The sequence below is a fragment of the Lates calcarifer genome, linkage group LG4 (assembly GCF_001640805.2).
Source record: "Lates calcarifer isolate ASB-BC8 linkage group LG4, TLL_Latcal_v3, whole genome shotgun sequence".
NCBI lineage: Eukaryota > Metazoa > Chordata > Actinopteri > Centropomidae > Lates > Lates calcarifer.
In genome coordinates, this window is record NC_066836.1 from 318,436 (window position 1) to 339,465 (window position 21,030).

Genomic DNA, 21,030 nt, shown 5'->3' on the forward strand with positions numbered 1-21,030 from the left:
CCAGGTGTTTACCATTCAGATGTTGTCACAGAGGAGACAGGAACAGGAAACTGGGGGGGGGGGTGTAAATCAGATTGGATGGCAGCTGCTGAACTCCCCCCTCTCCCCCCTCTCCCTCTTTTCTTTGTAACTGCTGTGTTTGCTGTTGGGGAATCACAGTGGGACTTTCACCTACTGATTAAGAGGAAAGAGGAGACGGCAGGTGTCATGTGACGACAACAACACACCAGAGGCCTGTACTACGAAGAGAGTTGAACCTCCTCTGGTTTAACTCAGGTTCTCAGGTAAAGTCGGGGTTGACAAACCCTGACTGCCTCGATCTGTGTTAAACGCTACGACGGTGGTTCAGATGTGGGCCAGTTGAGTCGGTGTTAACTTAATCAGAGTTAGTGCGTGTTGATTAAAGGGGCGTGCACCGTATCTCTCAGATGAAGAGCGCACGTTAATTCAGTGGGTTTAGAGGAATTTAAAGAGACTCTAACGACACAATGTCAAACCAACAAAGACAGAGAGACTGGTCACATGTTCTCTGGATTCTTCATCTGTAATATGAGATGGAAGGACACAGAACATATGTGATCATTTCTCAGATACTTGGATTACAGTCAACACGTTATAGTCACTGTTAGCAATGTTAACTTAGTGATCTGATCTGTTCACAGTTTGTTTAAAATAACTTTAATAAATTTTAGAAGTTGTTTTCTGTGTTTGTCAAATGTTCGAGTTTCTGTCAAAGTTCAAACTTAATTAAATGTTGAGTTTAAATGAAGTCAAAGGTCAAAAGACCATTTAAAGGAATTAAAGTCAGATTTAATTAAATCATGAACACAGAGCTGCTGACAGAGGTTAAACTCTGCATCACACAGTAACAGTTCTGGTGAATCTGCAGAACAGAGTTTTTGTTCTTCACGGTTCAGATGAGACTGAAACTCGCTGCTGCTGCAACCTGAACCACTTCCTGCTGAGATTGACAGAACGAGTTGAGTGTGTGACAGAAAACCTGAGCTGAGGGATTTCCACCAATGCTTAGAGGAACGACAAGGGAACGGCCTGTTGTCATGGTGACGTCAGGCAACTGTTTCTGTTGTCGCATCAACAAAACTTTAATAAACAAACAACAGCAGAGTCACTGTGACTATCTCTGTGAGGACCTGACGTCACAGTGTGGTCCTCATCAGGACCGGTCCTCACTGTGGGGACACAGCTGTGACCACAGATAATAGATGTGTTGTTATAGAGTCACTGAGGCTCAGATCAATCAGGACGATCAGATTGATTAACTGATCATCTTCCTGTCATCACAGCTCCTGATGCCTCTGTCACCTGTTTATGCTCTGATCCGGATTCACTGAGTCCTGGTTCCTGATGGTCTGGTCCTCACTGGTGTAGAGAGTTTGGTGTGTGTGTGTGCAGTTCAGGGTCGTGTGACCTCTGCGTGTTTCAGGACTCTTCCTGACCCCCCCCTGCTGATGCAGCTGAATCTGGACTCTGTGTTTCCACAAGGACAAAGGCGTCCAACACAAACACATCCTGAACAAAGCCGGCCATGTTTCCAGAACTCCGTCCTCCCATAAATCGGGGCAACGCGCGGCTCTGAGCGGTTTGACACCGGGAGCCTCTGAGCGTCATGCCTCTGCCCCGACGCCGCTCATCCTTCCTGGGACAGCCGTCCTCTGACCGCCCGGCTGCTGCCTCCTGTGGGAGGATCAGCTCGGCTGGGGCCACCGCCCCCCGCGGCGTCTTCGTCGGCTCTGCCCCCCTGGCGGGCGGGGCATCCGGCCTGGGGACGCGGGTGTCCAGACGAGCTCTGGGCATCAGCAGCGTGTTCCTGCAGGGAATGAGGAGCAGCGCCGCCCCGGTCCTCCCCCGGACCGGAGAGCGAGCGGCCGGTCCCGGAGCGGCGGCCGGACTGAACAGCTGCCTGATGGAATACAGAGACAAAGTGAGAGCGCTGGAACAACTGAACCAACAACTGGAGGAACAGATCAGACTCTGTCTGGACAGGAAGGCCTCCAGCGCCGGGGCCTGGGGTCCACTGAGGAGGGAGTGGGAGGAGGTCTACAGACAGGTGAGGGGGTGGGGGGGGACAGAGAGAGAGAGAGAGAGAGAGAGGGAGGTGGGGAGGGACCAGAACCAGAACCAGGACTCTGGCTCACTGATCAGCAGCTCTACAACATTGAACATCCATCATCTAATCAATGATCAGTGATCAATGATCAATAACCCTGACTTATGAACAGATGGTGGATGTGGTTTGTTTGATTGACAGCAGTGTCTCCATGGCGACAGCAGCCAATACCACTGATCCAGCACTGACTGGTCCTGAAGGAGGAGTGGGTCAGAGCAGGTCAGGTTCAGGGTGAGGAGGTGCTGCCCCCTGCTGGACGCTGTCAGTTCTCTGTTTTCCTATGTTCTCTGCAGGTCAGTGAAGCCATCCTGGACAACGCTCGCCTGATGCTGCAGACAGAGAACGTCCAGGCCAATGCCGAGGACTTCAAGGACAGGTCAGTGAGACTGGGTCAGAGCCGGGTCTGAACTGAGTGAGGCAGAACCAGAACCCTCAGGGAGAACAGGAGTCAGGTGATTAAACTGCAGCAGGAGAACTAACAGCTACCTTCCTCCTGCAGGTACGAGAACGAGCAGCCGTTCAGGAGGGCCGTGGAGGAGGAGATCAGCTCTCTGTACAAAGTGATCGACGACGCCAACCTGATGAAGGCGGAGCTAGAGGAGCAGATGGAGAACATGAGAGCGGAGCTACGAAACCTGGAGCACAACCACGAGCAGGTGGAACAAAAAACACCAGATTTAACCTGAGAGCAGAAATAGTTTTACATTTGAGGTGTGAAACTCTGTTTATAGATGTTTGATTATTATCAAATGAAAAAATTTAACAGAAGAATTATAAAAATACGATAAAAAAAGATAATGAAATTTAAAATTTTCCTCTAATTAAATTCAAAAGGAATACAAAAAGCTAAAAGGAAAAAAGTAAACAAAAATAAGATGATGATCGTTTTTACCAGTTATTTTATTTATTTTATTATTTTTCAATGTAAAATTAATTTAAAATGTAAGTTTTTACAATTTAAAGAGAAAAAATTTACTTTTTAAATTTTTTAATCATTTTATTTTTATATTTGTTTTTGTCTTTTAAACAGTATGTCATTTGAAAAAACGTTAATTATTTCTGATTATATTTTTATCATCTTTATATTTTTAAACTTTGAAGTGTTGATTATTGGCACACTTCAGCCTCCATACAGCAGAATCTCTTTAGTTTCACTAATATTTTTGATTTTGTCTCACGATCAGAGACTTTTAATGAAATGAACTGTTCCTTTAACAAGCTGAGTCATGTGATCTGTGAACTTCCTGCCCAGGACGTTCGGGTCCTCTACAGTCAGATGGCGGGACGCGAGGTGGACGAACCTGATGCTCCCATAGAGACCAGTCTGGACCAAATCCTGGCCTACATCAGGACCCACTGGGAGAAGGTGACGGAGAGGAACCGAGCCGAGACCGACAGCTACCAGCTGGAATGTAAGGTGAGAACGTGTCACCTGCACAGGTGAGCTCACGGGCTGGGTCGTGTCATCCAGGTGTGTGTGACGTGTGTGTTTGTCCTGCAGGAGGCGCAGTGCATGAGCAGCAGGCTGAGTCCTGAGGAGGAGCAGGTGGAGACGCTGAAGGCCGAGTGCAATGACACTGGCTGCAAGATCCAGAGTCTGCATGCCGAGACAGAGTCCATCAGAGCGCTGGTGAGATGATCAATAACCTGATCAATAATCTAATCAGTAACCTGATCAATAACCCGACCAGTGGCGCCCTCTGTCCCACAGAAGCGTGGTCTGGAGAACTCTCTGAGTGACGCCCGTCACTGGCACGACATGGAGCTTCAGAACCTGGGCTCTGTGGTGGCGAAGCTGGAGGCGGAGCTCGCCGACGTCCGCGGAGAGATCGAGCAGCAGCGCCGCGACTACGACACGTTGCTAAGCAACAAACAGCGACTGGAGCAGGAGATCGGACTGTACCATGGCATCCTGGACGGGGAGGAGAGCCGCTTCCAGCCCACCGAGACGCTGTGAGTCACTGCTACACAACAACACAACAACAACAACACGACAACAACACAACGACACAACAACAACATGACGACAACACGACACGACCACAACATGACAACAACACAATGACAGGACAACACAGATGAAGAGCGCACGTTAATTCTGTGGGTTTAGAGGAATTTAAAGAGACTCTAACGACACAATGTCAAACCAACAAAGACAGAGAGACTGGTCACATGTTCTCTGGATTCTTCATCTGTAATATGAGATGGAAGGACACAGAACATATGTGATCATTATCAGATACTTGGATTACAGTCAACACGTGGGTCACATGTCTGAGAATGAGCTGTTCCTGTTAATGATGTTCTGCCTGGAACACTCAGGCTGTATATGTATGAATGTAAAGCTGTTATGTTCAGTATGAACTTCATGTTAACATTATTTCAGCCTCAGTGGAAACTGAACCTGGATCAAACAGAAAATATATATATTCTATAAAGTGGTTCACATTCATATTTCCATCATTAATGCTGCTTGGTCTGTAGTCTACAATTACAACAGCCTGTCACTTTATATTGTCTTTCAGGACAATAACACCCCCCATTTAAAGGATTATTGAAATCGATAATATGCAGCACTAATGATGCTAAACTCTGCTGCTTGACTGTGAGAAAGAAAATTAAAATAACAGAGTGAAAATGGAAAATGTGGAGCATAAAAACACCATTTATTGATCCACATACCTCTACCATCCACTACATACTGTTATTTTTTATTTTTTTGGTGGGGGTGGGGGGGTGACGGTCTTTAGAGCGGAGCTTAGGTAGAAGTAACACCGGTAACACCGAGTTAACCACGAACATAAACTGCTCAGAGCAGTTTAGAGACGCAGCGTAAATTACCATGGCAACTGACCTCAGGTAAAACCTATCCACCTTTCATAGTACAGGTTAATCAGGAAGTTACACCTGATGTCACCAAGTTACTCCTGAAGTTACTCTGATAAACCAGTAACCTCGCTTCATAGAACAGGCCTCAGGTGAATTGTGTCTTTGTGAAAATTTTCCTGAGATTGTGTTTGGATTCCAAACAACAGACAACAAAGTGTAAATAAAAACAAAGAGAAGCTGCATCGTGATGAGACACTGAACAGAAACAGAACAAACCTTTAACTGTCAAAAACATCATGCATCATCACCTTACCTGTCCAGGTGTTCGGGTGTGCACTCAGAGCCTGAGGGAGCTGCCACTGCCCCCGCTGCTCTAGACTCCAGGACTGACACTCCAGGAACTCCAGGATCTCCAGCACAGTGATCCCTGTGGAGGCTGAGAGGACTCAGGTCCAGCAGGTCTCTGTGGTTTTGGACTCTGCAAGAGGATTTCTACCTGGTGAGGTGTGCAGGTGTGAACGATGCAGAGAACCTGAGGCAGCAAGGCGTTTACTGCCCATCAAACACACCACTGTGACTGTAATGTGCAGGAGAGACCACCAGAGGTCCTCGTAAACCTGCTCCCCAGAACACCTGAGTACCCTACCTGGACTGGGCTCAGATTCAGACTGCAGGGTGCTCTGGGGTTCTGGATTAGTCTGGGTTCTGTTTGGTCGAGATTCACTAAGATTCTGTCAAAATCCGGAATAAAGACTCTGGGACCAGAGTCCAGACTGATTAAAACCAGACACCACCAGAGGTCCTCATAAACCTGTTCCCAGGACTGGTCCTGGCGACCTGGACGAGGCTCAGATCCAGACTGTCAGGTGTTCTCAGGTTCTGATTGGACCCAACAAATCAACTGTTTCAGTGTTTTTAACCTGGAAGAGACGTCAGACATCAAACTGCGACTTTATGATGTCATCGCTGATTTAAAGAGACAGTGACGTTTTTATTTTCAGCTCCACGGATCCTCCGACGGTTCAGAGTTTTAGTTTGGTCAAAGCTTCTGTTTGGTTTGAATTCACGCTCACGCTGAGTCAGTGCCAAGTCTCCTGAGACTCGACGCAGAGCAGTTTGTTTCTTCTCCAGGTTAAAAACACCTGAGTTAACAACAAACACATCGACCTTAATATCAAACACTAACGCCTACGTTTCCCATAATTCAGCTGGATGCGCCTCTCATGGTGCTGCGTTCAGGTCCTGTGTGATGAACATTGACGATAAACAACATGTCCGTTAAATGTGGTCGATGACATCACAGCATCCAGGTGCTCAGGTGTAACGATGACGACTTGGAGGTCGAGGTGAACATGTCGTTTACGAGTCAGAAACTGACCTGAATGCAGCATCAGGGACATGTTCACTGGATTTACCTGAGACACCAACACATCGACACACCTGGGAGACATGAGGTGGTCACATGACCAGTTCAGGACTTGGTTGGTGGAGTTGACAAGGATCACCTGAATGCACCGTCACCGACTCACAAAGGATTGTGGGACACTGAGTCCTCTTCAAGTTTCAAACAAGCAACATGGAGGTGAAAAATCCAACACACCCTGAGGAGCCGGGCTCAGGTGTGATCCATCACAGCAGGTGTCAATGAGTCGGTGTTATTTAGATTTTCTGATGAATAAAGTGAATTATTGTGACATTTTAAATGAATAAAGAAGCTTCAGTGATTTCAGCTGCGACTCTTCATCCTGATCTGAACATCACGTGTTTAAATGAGTTGACTCCTGATTATTTTAGTTTGATTAGTGATCAATAACATCATTGATCAGCTGTTAATTAATTAATCTGATGAAAGGAACAGGAAGAGATTTAATCTAATTCCCTCTTTAATGATCCACAAACAGAAAATCATAAATTAATCAATAAAAATAAAATTAAACTGATGATGTCGTACGGAGGCTGCAGAGGACCAAATCAATATTTCATATAAAACACTGAGCTGTGACACTGACTCTGGACCAGAGCTTTCACCTCATGGTCTTCATCAGCTGACAGACACGACTGATCATCACGACCTGTTTTATTTTATGTTACTGAAAAAAGAAATAAACTTATTATTGATTATTAAAAAGTTCTTTAATGACATGTTTATATTAATAAAAGATCAGATCAATAGATTAAATATAAATTTTTTTCAGGTCACAGCTCAGTGTCTGACTTATCAATAATAATGAATTAATATCAGAGGATGTGAAGAGCTGAGTTATTGATTGATTATTGATTATTGGTTCTGTTCAGTCTCAGCAGCTTCATCAACAGTTAAACTCTGTGAAACTGTGAAGCTTCAAACTGTTCAACATCAGATATGAAATAAATTATCGACTGAAGCTGCGATCAGACTCTGTGTGTGTGTGTGTGTGTGTGTGTGTGTGTGTGTGGGGTAAATCTGATTGAAGCTTCAGGTTTTTGAACATCAACACGTTGAAGCTCCACAGAGTTGAGGCTGAAACTCTGCGACTCTGAACCTTAAAGACTCCTCGTGTTTCCTGCAGCGTCAGGTCACACTGCACTGACCTCTGCAGCCTGTTGGTGGCGCTGACAGGAGTCTGTTTCTGATGTATTCAGGAGCAGAGTTCAACTCTGGGTTTCTAAATGTTGTCTCTGTCTGTCGGCGACAGTCCAGTGATCGTGGTCCCAGGAGACGGACCGGGATCAGACTCGTCCTGTTTCTCAGCAGCTTTGTTTGTTTGTAGAGAAAGTCACTTCCTGTTGGTCGTTTTCAATCAAGTATAAAATCAATATTTATCAATAATCAGTCCACGCGCGCTAACAGCACAATGCTAGCAGCTAGCCTGCAGGGGCTAGCTCTACAGTTTTTACCCATAATCCCACAGGCCTGGCGTCAGTGTGCGGGTCCGAGCCCGGCCGTCGTACCAATAAAGCTCGGTGAACACCGGGGGGGCGCCGCCTCCCAGCCTGCAGCCGGCGGCTATGTGTTGATCCTCGGCTGTGTTGGGCGGGGTTAGGCGGGCTGCAGCGGGATGCAGCCGACACCGACCCCCCCCTCGTGGCTGACCATGGGGGCCATGAAGGTCCAGCGGTTGGTGTCGGGGTTGTACATCTCCACGGAGCTGAGGTTGGACTGTCCGTCGTAGCCGCCCACGGCGTACAGACGGCCCGATGTGGACACCAGAGACACCCTGCTGCGCCGCGTGTTCATGGCCACCAGGAGGCTCCACTGCCCCGAGGCCGAGCTGAACACCTCCGCCCCGCTCAGGAAGCCCGAGCCATCATACCCCCCCGCCACGTACATGTGACTGCCCAGAGACGCCGCCCCGTGACGACAGCGCTTGTTCAGCATCGCCGCTGTCGGGTGCCAGCGGTTGGTGTGGTGGTTGTAGTACTCCACCTGTGGGGGGGAACAAACAAATAAACAGAATAAATAAACAAAACTTCAAAATCTTCAGTTTGACTCTGAGATCAACAAAGATGAGACGTTTAATGACTATTGCACGTTAATAATTTCTGATGATTGTTCACATTACAGTCAGGATCATGTGGCAACTGTGGGATCAGTTTCATTGATCTGTTGTATTGATCTGCTAGTGTGTGTTAACTGTGATCAGTTTCTGACCGTGTTGAAGATCTGTAAACCGTCATGGCCGCCGGAGACAAAGATGCGTCCGTCAAACACTGTCACACCTGCAGCGCTGCGACTCGCACTCATCTCTGTCACCACCGTCCACCTGGACAACAGGTGGAGTCATTATATTAACAGGTGGTGAAATAAAGACAAGAAGAAGAAACAGATCAACAAACTGAGATCAGACAGAACCCCTTAAATCTAAATCATCATATGAATCAAAAATATAGTCAGTGAGTGGATAATATCTGAAAAGGTTTCACCAGTGGATTCACCTTTTCTTTATTAAAAAACCTTAATGTCATTAAATCATCTGTGAATCTTTAATTAACCCTTTAAATTAAACATTAAATCTCCTTACTGACACATTAATGATCAGCCTGTGTTTAAGGGTTATTTTAAGGTAAGATTTCCCCTCAGTGACAGGTATAGGTGTTTCCTCCGCAGGTTCACGACTTCGTCTCCTTCTGCCCCACGTCAAGACAGACGACCCACACAACCCGGTCTCCAGTGACCTCTGTATGACCTTTGTGACCTCTGGCCCTCTCACCTGTCTGTCTCTGGAGAGTAACACTCCACTGAGTTCAGAGATGATTTTCCGTCGTAGCCGCCGCAGACGTAGATGTGTCCGTCGATCACGACCGTTCCCATGGCGCTGAGGATGACATGAGTGATTACTCTGTTAGATCAGGACCAGTGTATTGATCAATATTGATCAGTATTGAGAAGCATTGATCAAACCTGCGCTGGCTGTTCATGCTCGACACCCTCGTCCAGCTGTCCATCTCCGGGTTGTAAACCTCCACCGTGCTCAGCCGTGATTGGCCGTCGTATCCACCGATGGCATAGAGCAGCCCGTTAACGACGGCCACACCCACTCTGCTGCGAGCCGTCCTCATTGGCTGACAGCGCTCCCAGAAGTTCCCGATCGGATCGAACACTTCGACCACGTTCAAAGAGTCACCTGGAGGAGAGACATGGTCCCCGTCAACTCCACCCAGCACACAGGTGAGTTCCTAAGCTTCAGGTAACTGACAGGTGACAGGTGAGTGATGTACCTGAGCTGTTGAGTCCTCCCACAGCATAGATGAGTCCTGTGATGGACGTGCAGCACCTCTGTCTGGTTTTGAAGGTGGGAAGGTGAGGGCGGCGCTCCGGCATCAGGTGGAAATCTTTGGCTTCATCCACTAGGTCTCTGACAAGAAGCAACACCAAGTGTCAGGTATGTCAGGTGTGTCAAGTGTGTCAGGTGTGGGCTCTGTCTCACCTGCATTTATGGCAGCAGCGTACGAGCTCATCCTGCTGGACTCGGTCTGACAGGAACTGAGGTCGACACAGAGGAAGTCTGATTTTTGACAGCAGCTCCGGCAGCAGAGACTCCCTCCGGTCCCGGTCATGATGAACCCAGGCCAGCACAGCTTCAAACACCTGCGCATGTAACAAACGTTCAGAACGGCTACCTGCGCAACTGAAGCAGTTTCTATATGAACTCAAACATCTTTGATTTTTGATCAGATCAGCTGAGATACAACAGCAACAAACAACAACAGTAAGTAACAACATTAAAAAATAAACTAATAATTGTAAGACACTGACAGTAAAAAACTACTTCCTCCTTTAAACAGTCGCTCTGAATCATGTTGCTGAAGTCAGTTTAATAAAACTATGACGTATTAAAATGACATTAAACCTGATTTCTATCAGAGATGTCATGAGAGGAGAGGAGGAGTGAAAGAAATAAAGCCTCAGAGTCACTGTCAGTGTTACAATGTTTCAGGAAAACGAGGTTCAGTGAACACAGCAGGTAGCCTCGCTGACAGGTGTGAAGTGTCTCACCTGTTCTTCTGCTTTAACGTTGAGTTCGTCACAGCCGACCAGCTCCAGCACCTCCTCCGTCCTCAGACCCAGAAACTCTTCCGACAGAGAAACCTCCACAAAGTGCTGGTGGAGGAAGCTGTTGGCCGAGTCATACAGAGTCGTACACATCATGGTCTCTGCGAACTGGCGCACGCCCAGACAGTTCTTCGGATGTAACCTGAACGCCACGGACCAGGACACAGACAAGCACACAGACAGGGTCAGGATTAACAGCATGTTAGCGTGTTAGCAGTGAAATCAGCAGAGAGAGAGTTACTGAATGTTGTTACTTGAAATATTTAACTTGTTTAAATGAACAAATGAAGGAGTTTTAAAGTTCAAAGTTCACTCCTGACCGAAAGCTCAGGAACACCTAAATGGACCTTGATGTCAGATTGTTTTGTCAGAGTTGTAAAGTGATACTTCTCAGACCTGATTCTGAGTTTACTGACACAGCTGTTAAATCAAGTGTTTTTTGAACAGAGTCTGGTTGTGTTTACAGCCTCAGGTTCACTCTGACTGTGTCCACCTCATTCAGACCAGACTCTGTGCTGATTTCCTGTGTTTGTGTGACTGACCTCTCCTGCAGGAAGGAGCAGCAGGCGTCTTTAACGTTCTGCAGCTGCAGGAAACTCGAGCCAATCAGAAGAGACTGAACGTTCTGCTGGTCGATTGCAACATGGCCGCTGTATGCAAAATTTATCAGAGCCTCCAGAGCGCTGCAGGGACAGAGGTCAGACTGGTTATTGACACTGGTGTTAGACTGGTGGTCTCAGACAGGTGTGTGGTCTGTGGTTACCTGGGGTCCATGCCCTGCATCAGGATCTCATCCTGTTTACACTCCACCATGTCGTTGGTGAACATGGCGTGAAAATAGGGGATGGAGGCGGCGAGGACGATTCTGTGAGCGCTGAACTTATGATCCCCCACCTGCACAGAGACGACCAGGTGTTAGTACACAGACCTCACCTGGACAGAGCTGTGTGTGTGTGCAGGTTTATTGATCAGTTGCAGACTCAGCAGATTAAAGTCTTTAAGAGGATTGACCTCTGTATCAGATTTACAACAGTGTAGGGACAGTGAACACAACATCTTATTTATTAATGATCAGTCTGATCGATCTGATTGATCGGATCTGATCAATTTTATTCATGAGGCTCATCTGTTTGTTTGTTTGTTGATAAACAGGAAGTCTCTGCAGCTAAAACACAGACTGATGAGACTCTGGACCAGGACTCTGGACCAGGACCCTCCTCTGACAGTCCAGCAGAGTTAGGAACAGAGTCGGGCCCGTCAGGACCTGAACCTCAGAGGGTCGGATCGGATTAACCCACCACAGTGATCCGGTCCAGAGTCCAGCAGCTGATCCAGGACTCTGTCTGCTGCTTTGCTTCAGGGCTCCTCGGCAGCTCTGTTAGCTCACCTGCCCGAACCGATACAGCCTGTGACGTCACCGGCCCGTGTAAAGTGACCGTGAGGTCATCATCCTAATAATCCGCTGTTGGCCGCTGTTAGCATGTTATTAGCATCGTGAGCTAGCTTCCTCCTGACGGGCTGCTAGCGGTTAGCTGACAGGCTAACTTCAGCCGCGAGCGCCGTCCGTTCTTACCTTGAGTGTAACGTCACAGAGTTTCCCCTGACGTCGGATCTCCTCCATGACGACATAGCCTCGCGTCGGCAGGTCGTGAACTGAGAAATGAACTAAATCCTCGAGCTCTTCACAGAGAACGTCTCCCATCGTCAGCACGAGCGGCGAAGCGACGCGAACTGACCCCACCGAGCCGCCGTACACAGCCAGGAGCCGTGACGTCCTACAAGCGGGCATCAGCCTTCACAATAAAAGACCCGGTCAAAACAAAGACGGTTTTTAATCATTCTTCTTCTTCAGTCCACGGGTCAGACGGAGAGGGTCAGTTTATCAGCTGCAGAAAATAATAAAAACACGAGGATTTCCGCTTTGAATTTGCCTTCAAAATAAAAATTTGTAAACTCTCTAAAAACGTTTTAGTTTGATGATCACAGGAACTGATTCTTTTCTCCATTGATTCACTATTATTATCGCATCATTAGATTATTAGTCTTGCATTAAACAGCGTTTTACTGCTGCAGCTGATTTGATTAGGATTAAAACTTATAAAATGATTTTAAATAAACTCCAAATTGAAGAGCAGAAAATCTCCACATTTAGGAAATTGGAACAATCAAGTCGTTAATTAATCGACTGATAAATTCAGCTGTAGTTTTATAAACTTTCCACCTGAATCAAGTCAAACGTTCATTCTCTGTACTGTTTATCTGTTAAGGGTCGGGTGGGGGGTGGAGCCCTATCCCACATTTTATCTCCTGATCTGTTATTTATTTCAGACCAATAAAACAACAGCTGTAAAAAAAGGAAAAAAGTTTTATTCACATATTTTGGTGTTTGACCTGAAGAGCACCTGAACGCACTGTTGACCTCTGAGGTGTCTGTCTCTTTTCTCTGAAATGTCTCCGAGGACAGACTGAGGTTTGAGTTTGTGTTGCTGTGCTGCGTTCAGGGACGTTGGTCAGAGGACAAACATCCAGACGTTTCTGTTGCTGCAAAAAACCTGAACATCTGGAACTAAGCAGGAAAAGTAACATCTGGACCACAGCTGGATTCATGTTTCAGCTCAAACCTGCTCATCGTCTCACCAGAGGGGTTCCTGAACACACCATCTGAAACTTCCTGATCCTCCTGCAGATCAGTTATTTTAATGATCGACTGACTGACTGTTCAGTGAAAACAGCAACGATGTCTCCAGATGTCAATCAGCTTATCAGCAGGAGGGGCCTGATCAATAATCTGATCAGTAATCTGATCAGCAGGAGGGGACTGATCAATAATCTGATCAGTAATCTGATCAGCAGGAGGGGAATGATCAATAATCTGATCAGTAATCTGATCGGCAGGAGGAGGGTGTTTGTGGCTGAGACATGAAAACAGCAGACTGGTCCTTTAGATCCTGGACAGTCAAACAGAGCCAGACACCGATAGAAACAGCTTCTACTCTACGCTCAGTCTGAGTCTGAGTTTTACGCTGACAAGTCGCTGTTCTCGAAGCGCTCCTGGTCGTAAACCTCGGCCACCACCTTCCGTCCTCCGAACCAGCGGTGGTTCAGAGCCTGGATGGCCCGGTTCATCTCGGCCGCTTCTGAGAACTCCACAAAGATCTTGACGATGACGTCAGCATCGTCCTCCTCACCCTGACGCTCCTGGTAGATGATGACGCGCTTCACCTGCCCGAACTTCCCGCACTCCTCCGTCACCTCGCCCTCCAGGTCGTCGTCAATGTCATCGGGTCCAACCATGTTCCTCAGAACCATGACGGTGGACTGAGGAGAGAGTTGGGGTCAGAGGTCACAGGTCACAGGTTCATTGTCCCATTTGTCAGTGCCTTGCTTGTGTGTGGGGCTTGAACCTACCTCTTGCTTGCGGAGCAGCTTCCTCATCACCATGTGTCGGGCGCTGCTGCCGCTGATGCTCATGTGCTCCTGCTCGCTGAGCGGCTCCATGGCTCCGTCCTGCTGCGCCTCCTGCTGACGCTCTTCCTCCTCCCTCTTCGCCTCCGAGCCCAGAGGGGCCACTGGCGTAGGGGGCGTGGCCAGGACTGGGTTCACCAGACCCACCTGAGGCAGGCCAGGTCGAGCCGGGGTCACTCCTGAAACAGATGGAAACAGGAAAGTTGTCAGACAGGTGGAGACAAAGTTTTCTCCTCTTAACTATAACAACATCAACAACAACAACTATAACAACATCATCAACAACTATAACAACAACAACAACTATAACAACATCATCAACAACAACAACTATAACAACAACAACAACTATAACAACATCAACAACACCGATAACAACATCAACAACAACAACATCAACAACAACTATAACAACATCAACAACACCGATAACATCATCAACAACAACTATAACAACATCAACAACAACTATAACAACAACATCAACAACAACATCAACAACAACTATAACAACATCATCAACAACAACAACTATAACAACATCAACAACAACAACTATAACAACATCATCAACAACAACAACTATAACAACATCAACAACACCGATAACAACATCAACAACAACAACATCAACAACAACTATAACAACAACATCAACAACAACTATAACAACATCATCAACAACAACTATAACAACATCAACAACAACAACTATAACAACAACATCAACAACAGCTATAACAACATCATCAACAACAACAACTATAACAACATCATCATCAACAACAACTATAACAACAACATCAACAACAACAACTATAACAACATCAACAACAACAACTATAACAACATCAACAACAACAACTATAACAACAACATCAACAACACCGATAACAACATCAACAACAACAACTATAACAACATCATCATCAACAACAACTATAACAACATCAACAACAACTATAACAACATCAACAACAACAACTATAACAACATCAACAACAACAACTATAACAACAACATCAACAACAACAACTATAACAACATCATCAACAACAACAACTATAACAACATCAACAACAACAACAACTATAACAACATCAACAACAACAACTATAACAACATCAACAACAACAACTATAACAACATCATCAACAACAACTATAACAACATCAACAACAACAACTATAACAACAACATCAACAACAACTATAACAACATCAACAACAACAACTATAACAACAACAACAACTATAACAACTATAACAACAACAACAACTGTAACAACAACGACTATAACAACATCATCAACAACAACTATAACAACATCAACAACAACTATAACAACATCAACAACTAAAACAACGACATCAACAACAACTATAACAACAACATCAACAACTATAACAACATCAACAACACCGATAACAACATCAACAACAACAACTATAACAACAACAACTATAACAACAACATCAACAGCAACTATAACAACAACAAATATAACATTAAGAACAACAACTATAACAACAACTATAACAACATCAACAACTATAACAACAACAACTATAACAACATCAACAACTATAACAACAACTATAACAACATCAACAACAACAACTATAACAACATCAACATCAACAACAATTATAACAACATCAACAACTAAAACAACAACATCAACAACAACAACTATAACAACAACATCAACAACAACTATAACAACATCATCAACAACAACAACTATAACAACATCAACAACAACAACTACTATAACATCAACAACAACAACAACTAGGACGGGGGCTGTCTAAAGACCATCAGTCCTGCCCACCCCCACCAAAAAAAAAGTAGTGGATGGTAGAGGTATGTGGACCACTAAATGGTGTTTTTTTAATGTTCTGTATTTTCCATTTTCAATTTCAGTTATTTAATTTGTATTTTTTCAAGCGGCAGAATTTTGCGTCATTAGTGTTGCATATTATCAATTTGAGTAAGAATTTAAATGGGGGATGTTATTGTCCTGAAAGACAATATAAAGTGACAGGCTGTTGTAATTGTAGACTACAGACCAAGCAGCATTAATGATGGAAATATGAATGTGAACCACTTTATAGAAGGTTTCTATTTGATCCAGGTTCAGTTTCCACTGAGGCTGAAATACTGTTAACATGAAGTTCATACTGAACATAACAGCTTTACATTCATACATATACAGCCTGAGTGTTCCAGGCAGAACATCATTAACAGGAACAGCTCATTCTCAGACATGTGACCCACATGTTGACTGTAATCCAAGTATCTGAGAAATGATCACATATGTTCTGTGTCCTTACATCTCATATTACAGATGAAGAATCCAGAGAACATGTGACCAGTCTCTCTGTCTTTGTTGGTTTGACATTGTGTCGTTAGAGTCTCTTTAAATTCCTCTAAACCCACAGAATTAACGTGCGCTCTTCATCTGAGAGATACGGTGCACGCCCCTTTAATCAACACGCACTAACTCTGATTAAGTTAACACCGACTCAACTGACCCACATCTGAACCACCGTCGTACCGTTTAACACAGATCGAGGCAGTCAGGGTTTGTCAACCCCGACTTTACCTGAGAACCTGAGTTAAACCAGAGGAGGTTCAACTCTCTTCGTAGTACAGACCTCAGGTGTTCCTACCTGTGATGACACCTGGAGCCTGGGCGGCCATGACGGCTTGAGGAAGTCCTCCCAACTGCTGAGAGAGGAGCGCTGGTCCGGCCAGAGCCCCGAGCACCGATGCTCCCACGGCCTCCTGAATGTACCACAGAACAGAGGAGATTCAGTACTGCAGAAAATACACAGTTCTACACAGAGTACACACAGTACTACGGGTCCTGACAGAGAGGTGGAGCTTCAGGACTCACCTGAGCAGTGATCTTGGCAGTGGCAGCGGCAGCAGCCACGGCGGCGGCTGCAGGCAGTCCTCCGGGGGTGGTCGGCGTGAGTAGGGGCATGGGTGGAGTCACGGCCTTCCCCACCCGCAGGTACTGACCCCCCAGGTCAAACAGGTTCATGGAGGCGACGGCGTCCTGAGCGGACTGAGCCTTCTCGTACTCTGAGACCAGAACAAGAAACCATCAGTGTCAGCAGCGCCCCCCCTCAGGCTGTGAGATTACAGCAACACGGAAAACACAGCCATTACGATGTCAATGTGACCTTTGACCTTTAACCACCAAAATGTAATCAGTGGATCTTTGAGTGCAGGTGAAGTTCTGTAGGTGTCTCTGAGATCAGGGTCATGTGACTCTAACGACCTGAACTCAGGGAGCGTCAGGACTCACACCTGTATAACTTCCTGTCTAACAGCACAGGTGAGTGTACATCAGCTCAATGACAGAGTGATCCTCACCGATGAAGCCGTAGCCTTTGTGGCGCCCGGTGGTTGGCTCTCGGGTCAACATGCAGGACTTGATCTTGCCAAAGGCCTCGAAGACGCTCTTGATGTCATCGTCAGAGAGGTCAGGGTGAACCGACGCCACGTAGATCCTGTTGAAGGCACGAGCTTCCTCCGCCAGCTGGTCAATGATCGGCTGAGCCTGGCCAATGTTACTGGGCCTCCCGACCTGCAAGACCACCAGCAGGGAAAAATACCTCATAACCTGACGACACAGAGACCAGGACCTGGATGAACCGGACCCAGCAGATCAGCCTGGACTCACCTTGATGTTTCTGCCTCCTAAGACGACGGAGTTCATCTGCTCCAGAGCCAGCTGGGCCGCCTCGGGCATCTCGTACTCTACGAAGGCGAAACCCTGCAGAGACCAGAGACCAGCACAGTCAGGATCAACAAGGACCAGCAGGGGACCAGAGAGTCCTGGGCCTGAATCATGAGAAGCACACTGACAATGACCCCTAATGCATCACTGCGTGCAGCAGGCGGTGCTCCTCACCTTGTGTTTCATGGTGACAGAGTCCCAGGACATGTCGATGCTTTTGATTGGTCCAAACGGAGCGAAGGCCTGTCTGATGGTGTCCTCCCCCAGCTCGTAGTAGATGGAGCCCACGTAGACCCGACACATAATGGCTAGAGCTCTCTGACGCTGAGCCGCCACCTGGACCAGGACCAACAGAGATACCTGCTCTGATCAAGCAGCTCTGATCGATCAGCTTCAATCAGTTCTGATCAATCAGCTGATGGATTACTGATGAGGTGTTTACTTACCGACTGCAGAGGGGACAGAGCGTCTCCTAACCCCATTGTCAGAGATGGAATCTGAGACAGAGAGGTCAGAGGTCACACACAGGGCTGGGTATCGTTCAGGAACTTTTGATACCGACACTCGACAGCAATACTGGTTCCTGAACGATACTTTTTTCAATACCAGTTTTATCAAATCAGTTCTAATAAAGAAACATCACATATCATGCTACAGATCTTGAGTCTTATTTTTCCACTCAAAGCAGTTTTCTAACATAAAAAATGTACAGCAAATAATTTTCAGTGACAGTCAGTGATGGTCACTGCTGTAGACTGAGGACCTTTAACTCCTGCAGCTGAACACGGAGCAACTTCCTGCTCCTGAACAGAATCTCTGCTTCAAACACCTCATCAGATTGACTGTGTTGCCTTTTTTGCAAATATTGCATCGTATCTTACTAAAACGGAGACACACTTTAGACCTTGGTCGCACACACACAGACACACACACACACACACACACACACACACACACACACACACTGTAGTTCACCACACAGATACACGTGAACTCTGTCTGTGGGCGTAACCACGTCAGTATTCTTCCTGCATGTCTCTACCATGTGTAACGTTACAGCCAATCACCTGCAGCATCATCACATCTTCATCATGTCATTAACTCCTCGGTGTCGAAACTAAAAAACAAGTGTCTTTCGATACCAGGTATAAAAGAACTGAAGTTCGGTACCCAGCCCTAGGTACACCTGAGGTCACACCTGCTGATAAACAGCTGGAGCTGGTCCTCCACAGGCTGCCATTAAACCACATCATTATTGATCACTGTTGATCAGTATTGATCCATCAACAGAAAAATAATCTGTAGCTATTTTCACACTTTTGTTGGACGAGTTCAATCTGACGACTAATCTGACGACAATTAACTGATATACTGGAAAATAATTATCAGATTAATGAGAAAATAATAACACACCTGTCATTACCTGAGTAACAGGTGTAGTTACCTGAGTAACAGGTGTAGTTACCTGGAGGCTGGGGAACGGCTGAGCCAGAGTCTGTTTCACCAGGACACTTTTAATGCTCTGCTCCATGGCATACTTCTTTGCCTGTGGACAGGAAACAGCCAATCACAGCTCAGATCATACACATATACACACACACACACGCACACATATATATGTACATATATATGCTAATTTCACAATAAAAACATGCAGGACTTTTATTTTATATAGACAGATGTGTGTTACCTTCTGCAGCGCTTCCTGCTGGTTGGGGGTGAGCGGCGGCAGACCCAGCTTGGTGGTGGTGCTCTGTCCATTCTCCATGATGAGAGCCGGCCCTCCCTGCTAACACCACCACCAACAGGTGAGTAAATCAAACACACGCTCAGGCAGAAACACCATCTGCTAGGAAACATCTGGACAACTGAGTTTATCAGTTCATGTCTGCAAGTTAAAAACTGTTTGGGTGGGTGGGTGGGGTTTTAATAACCAGACCGTCATAGGAGAAACAGCCAATCAGAAACCGTCTCTGTCTCTGACGCCAGACAGACTCAGGCCCTGATTGGTCGATCCAGTGCTCACACCTCTACAACAATAATGTAAAGGTGCTCTGTTACAGTAACTGAGTAAAAATATTTTTACACTGGGGCTGTGACATCACGTCTCTGCTCTGTGATGTCATCAGATAATACCATCAGCTGACGTATTGATCTCTGATCTCCGTGTATCGATCATTATCAGTCTCTCAGACCCTCACACCTGTCCAGGTGTTCTACCTGGAGACGGACCTGTAGTTTCCGCCACGGTCAGTTAGATTAGCATCAGCTAACAGACCCTTCTTTATTGTTAGCCTAACGTAGCTCCTCTACCTCTGCTGCGTTTATCGATCAGTTGTTAGTGATCAGCTCTACATCTGATCAGTTAATCACTCTGATTGATCCCAGGCGGTGTGTTTGTGTTAATGGTAAAAACTGGTTTAACGTGTAACGTCAGTCCGGTTCCTCCGGTTAGCATTAGCTTAGCATGAGTTAGTCCCGGCTCTGTGAGCGCAGACTGAGGAGGTGAATGTTTCCGTACCGCAGAAACTGCCGCCGCCATTCAGCCCAGCCGCGGCTCCGCGAGCTCCTTCTTCTCTCCGCTTCGATCCAAATTTATAATCAATTGTTTCTGATGTTTGAGACCGTTCGAGCAGCGGAAATACCGCGGCCACCCGCCACGTCACTTCCTCTGACAGCGGTTTTCAAAGTAAAAGTCCCGTCTTCTTCTCTTTCAGAGCCGTGGAGTAAAAATACTCCGTTACCTTCATTTCTCCTCAGATTAAATCAAAATCAACCCATGACAGAAATACTTTAATTTATGAACTCATTTAGATGGAAGCGCTTCATTTCATTGTTTATTTATATTATCATTTAGTAATTTAATTTAGGGAGTTTCTTTAAGTTCATATTTGTTTCATTTCTTATGAATGTATTTCATCTTTCTTATTCATCCCATTGTCTATTTGTTTGTCTTTTTTATCGATATAATTATATCAAGTCGTTATTGACCTGAGTTTATTGGGACAATATTTTATTAAACTCCAAACAAAAAAAAAAAACAAGAATGAAAATAATTTAAATATGTTGTCAGCAGATAAATGTTGTTTTATCTATAAATAGGTTTTTGCATTGCAAACATATTTATGTATTAATGTGTTTCATTGATTTGTATCGATTCAAGTCATTCATATTATTGATTGTATGAAGTTCAGTTGGTATTTAATGAAGGACCATCAATTTGAAAATGATCTGCCTTTTTCCTGCTGTTGGTGAATTTTACACATCAAGACTTAAATCTCTTTAAGACACAGTTTAAATAAAACTTTCACTGAGGAGAAA

At 45.7% G+C, this 21,030-nt stretch overlaps 3 protein-coding genes across 4 annotated transcripts; 1 reads left to right on the forward strand and 2 right to left on the reverse strand.

Moving 5' to 3' along the window:
• The first annotated feature begins 1,621 nt into the window (after positions 1-1,621).
• bfsp2 (beaded filament structural protein 2, phakinin) lies at positions 1,622-6,657 on the forward strand. The gene is made up of 7 exons (XM_018679075.2): positions 1,622-2,068; positions 2,422-2,504; positions 2,628-2,784; positions 3,381-3,545; positions 3,630-3,758; positions 3,840-4,081; positions 5,279-6,657. The coding sequence occupies exons 1-7, from the start codon at positions 1,628-1,630 to the stop codon at positions 5,379-5,381; spliced, it is 1,320 nt and encodes a 439-aa protein (XP_018534591.1). The 5' UTR covers positions 1,622-1,627; the 3' UTR covers positions 5,382-6,657.
• Positions 6,658-6,805: 148 nt separating this feature from the next.
• On the reverse strand, positions 6,806-12,294 carry klhl18 (kelch-like family member 18). The gene is made up of 10 exons (XM_018679074.2): positions 12,064-12,294; positions 11,254-11,384; positions 11,033-11,173; positions 10,434-10,632; positions 9,865-10,025; positions 9,656-9,792; positions 9,339-9,561; positions 9,148-9,252; positions 8,589-8,700; positions 6,806-8,363 (listed from the first exon to the last, which is right to left on the reverse strand). Exons 1-10 carry the CDS (start codon positions 12,277-12,279, stop codon positions 7,977-7,979), a joined length of 1,812 nt encoding a protein of 603 aa, XP_018534590.1. The 5' UTR covers positions 12,280-12,294; the 3' UTR covers positions 6,806-7,976.
• Positions 12,295-12,837: 543 nt separating this feature from the next.
• On the reverse strand, positions 12,838-20,394 carry puf60a (poly-U binding splicing factor a). 2 transcript variants are annotated; one of them, XM_018679073.2, is made up of 11 exons: positions 20,231-20,394; positions 19,400-19,495; positions 19,175-19,255; positions 18,156-18,206; positions 17,884-18,045; positions 17,653-17,745; positions 17,343-17,556; positions 16,858-17,048; positions 16,631-16,745; positions 13,899-14,134; positions 12,838-13,808 (listed from the first exon to the last, which is right to left on the reverse strand). In XM_018679073.2, the coding sequence occupies exons 1-11, from the start codon at positions 20,249-20,251 to the stop codon at positions 13,509-13,511; spliced, it is 1,560 nt and encodes a 519-aa protein (XP_018534589.1). In that variant the 5' UTR covers positions 20,252-20,394; the 3' UTR covers positions 12,838-13,508. The 2 variants fall into 2 exon arrangements, with proteins under 2 accessions (XP_018534589.1, XP_018534588.1); XM_018679072.2 differs by having other exon boundaries at positions 19,400-19,498; positions 20,231-20,393.
• Positions 20,395-21,030: the final 636 nt, after the last annotated feature.

Coding starts and splice junctions, on each gene's coding strand:
- bfsp2 (XM_018679075.2), top strand. CDS start 1,628: ATGCCTCTGCCCCGACGCCGCTCATCCTTCCTGGGACAGCCGTCCTCT. Junction 2,505..2,627: donor GCCGAGGACTTCAAGGACAG/GTCAGTGAGACT, acceptor TTCCTCCTGCAG/GTACGAGAACGAGCAGCCGT. Junction 2,785..3,380: donor TGGAGCACAACCACGAGCAG/GTGGAACAAAAA, acceptor CTTCCTGCCCAG/GACGTTCGGGTCCTCTACAG.
- klhl18 (XM_018679074.2), bottom strand. CDS start 12,279: ATGCCCGCTTGTAGGACGTCACGGCTCCTGGCTGTGTACGGCGGCTCG. Junction 11,174..11,253: donor ATGCAGGGCATGGACCCCAG/GTAACCACAGAC, acceptor CTGTCCCTGCAG/CGCTCTGGAGGCTCTGATAA. Junction 10,026..10,433: donor ACGTTAAAGCAGAAGAACAG/GTGAGACACTTC, acceptor TTACATGCGCAG/GTGTTTGAAGCTGTGCTGGC.
- puf60a (XM_018679072.2), bottom strand. CDS start 20,251: ATGGCGGCGGCAGTTTCTGCG. Junction 19,499..20,230: donor TGGCGGCGGCAGTTTCTGCG/GTACGGAAACAT, acceptor TGGTGGTGTTAG/CAGGGAGGGCCGGCTCTCAT. Junction 13,809..13,898: donor AGCTGCTCCGCAAGCAAGAG/GTAGGTTCAAGC, acceptor CTCTCTCCTCAG/TCCACCGTCATGGTTCTGAG.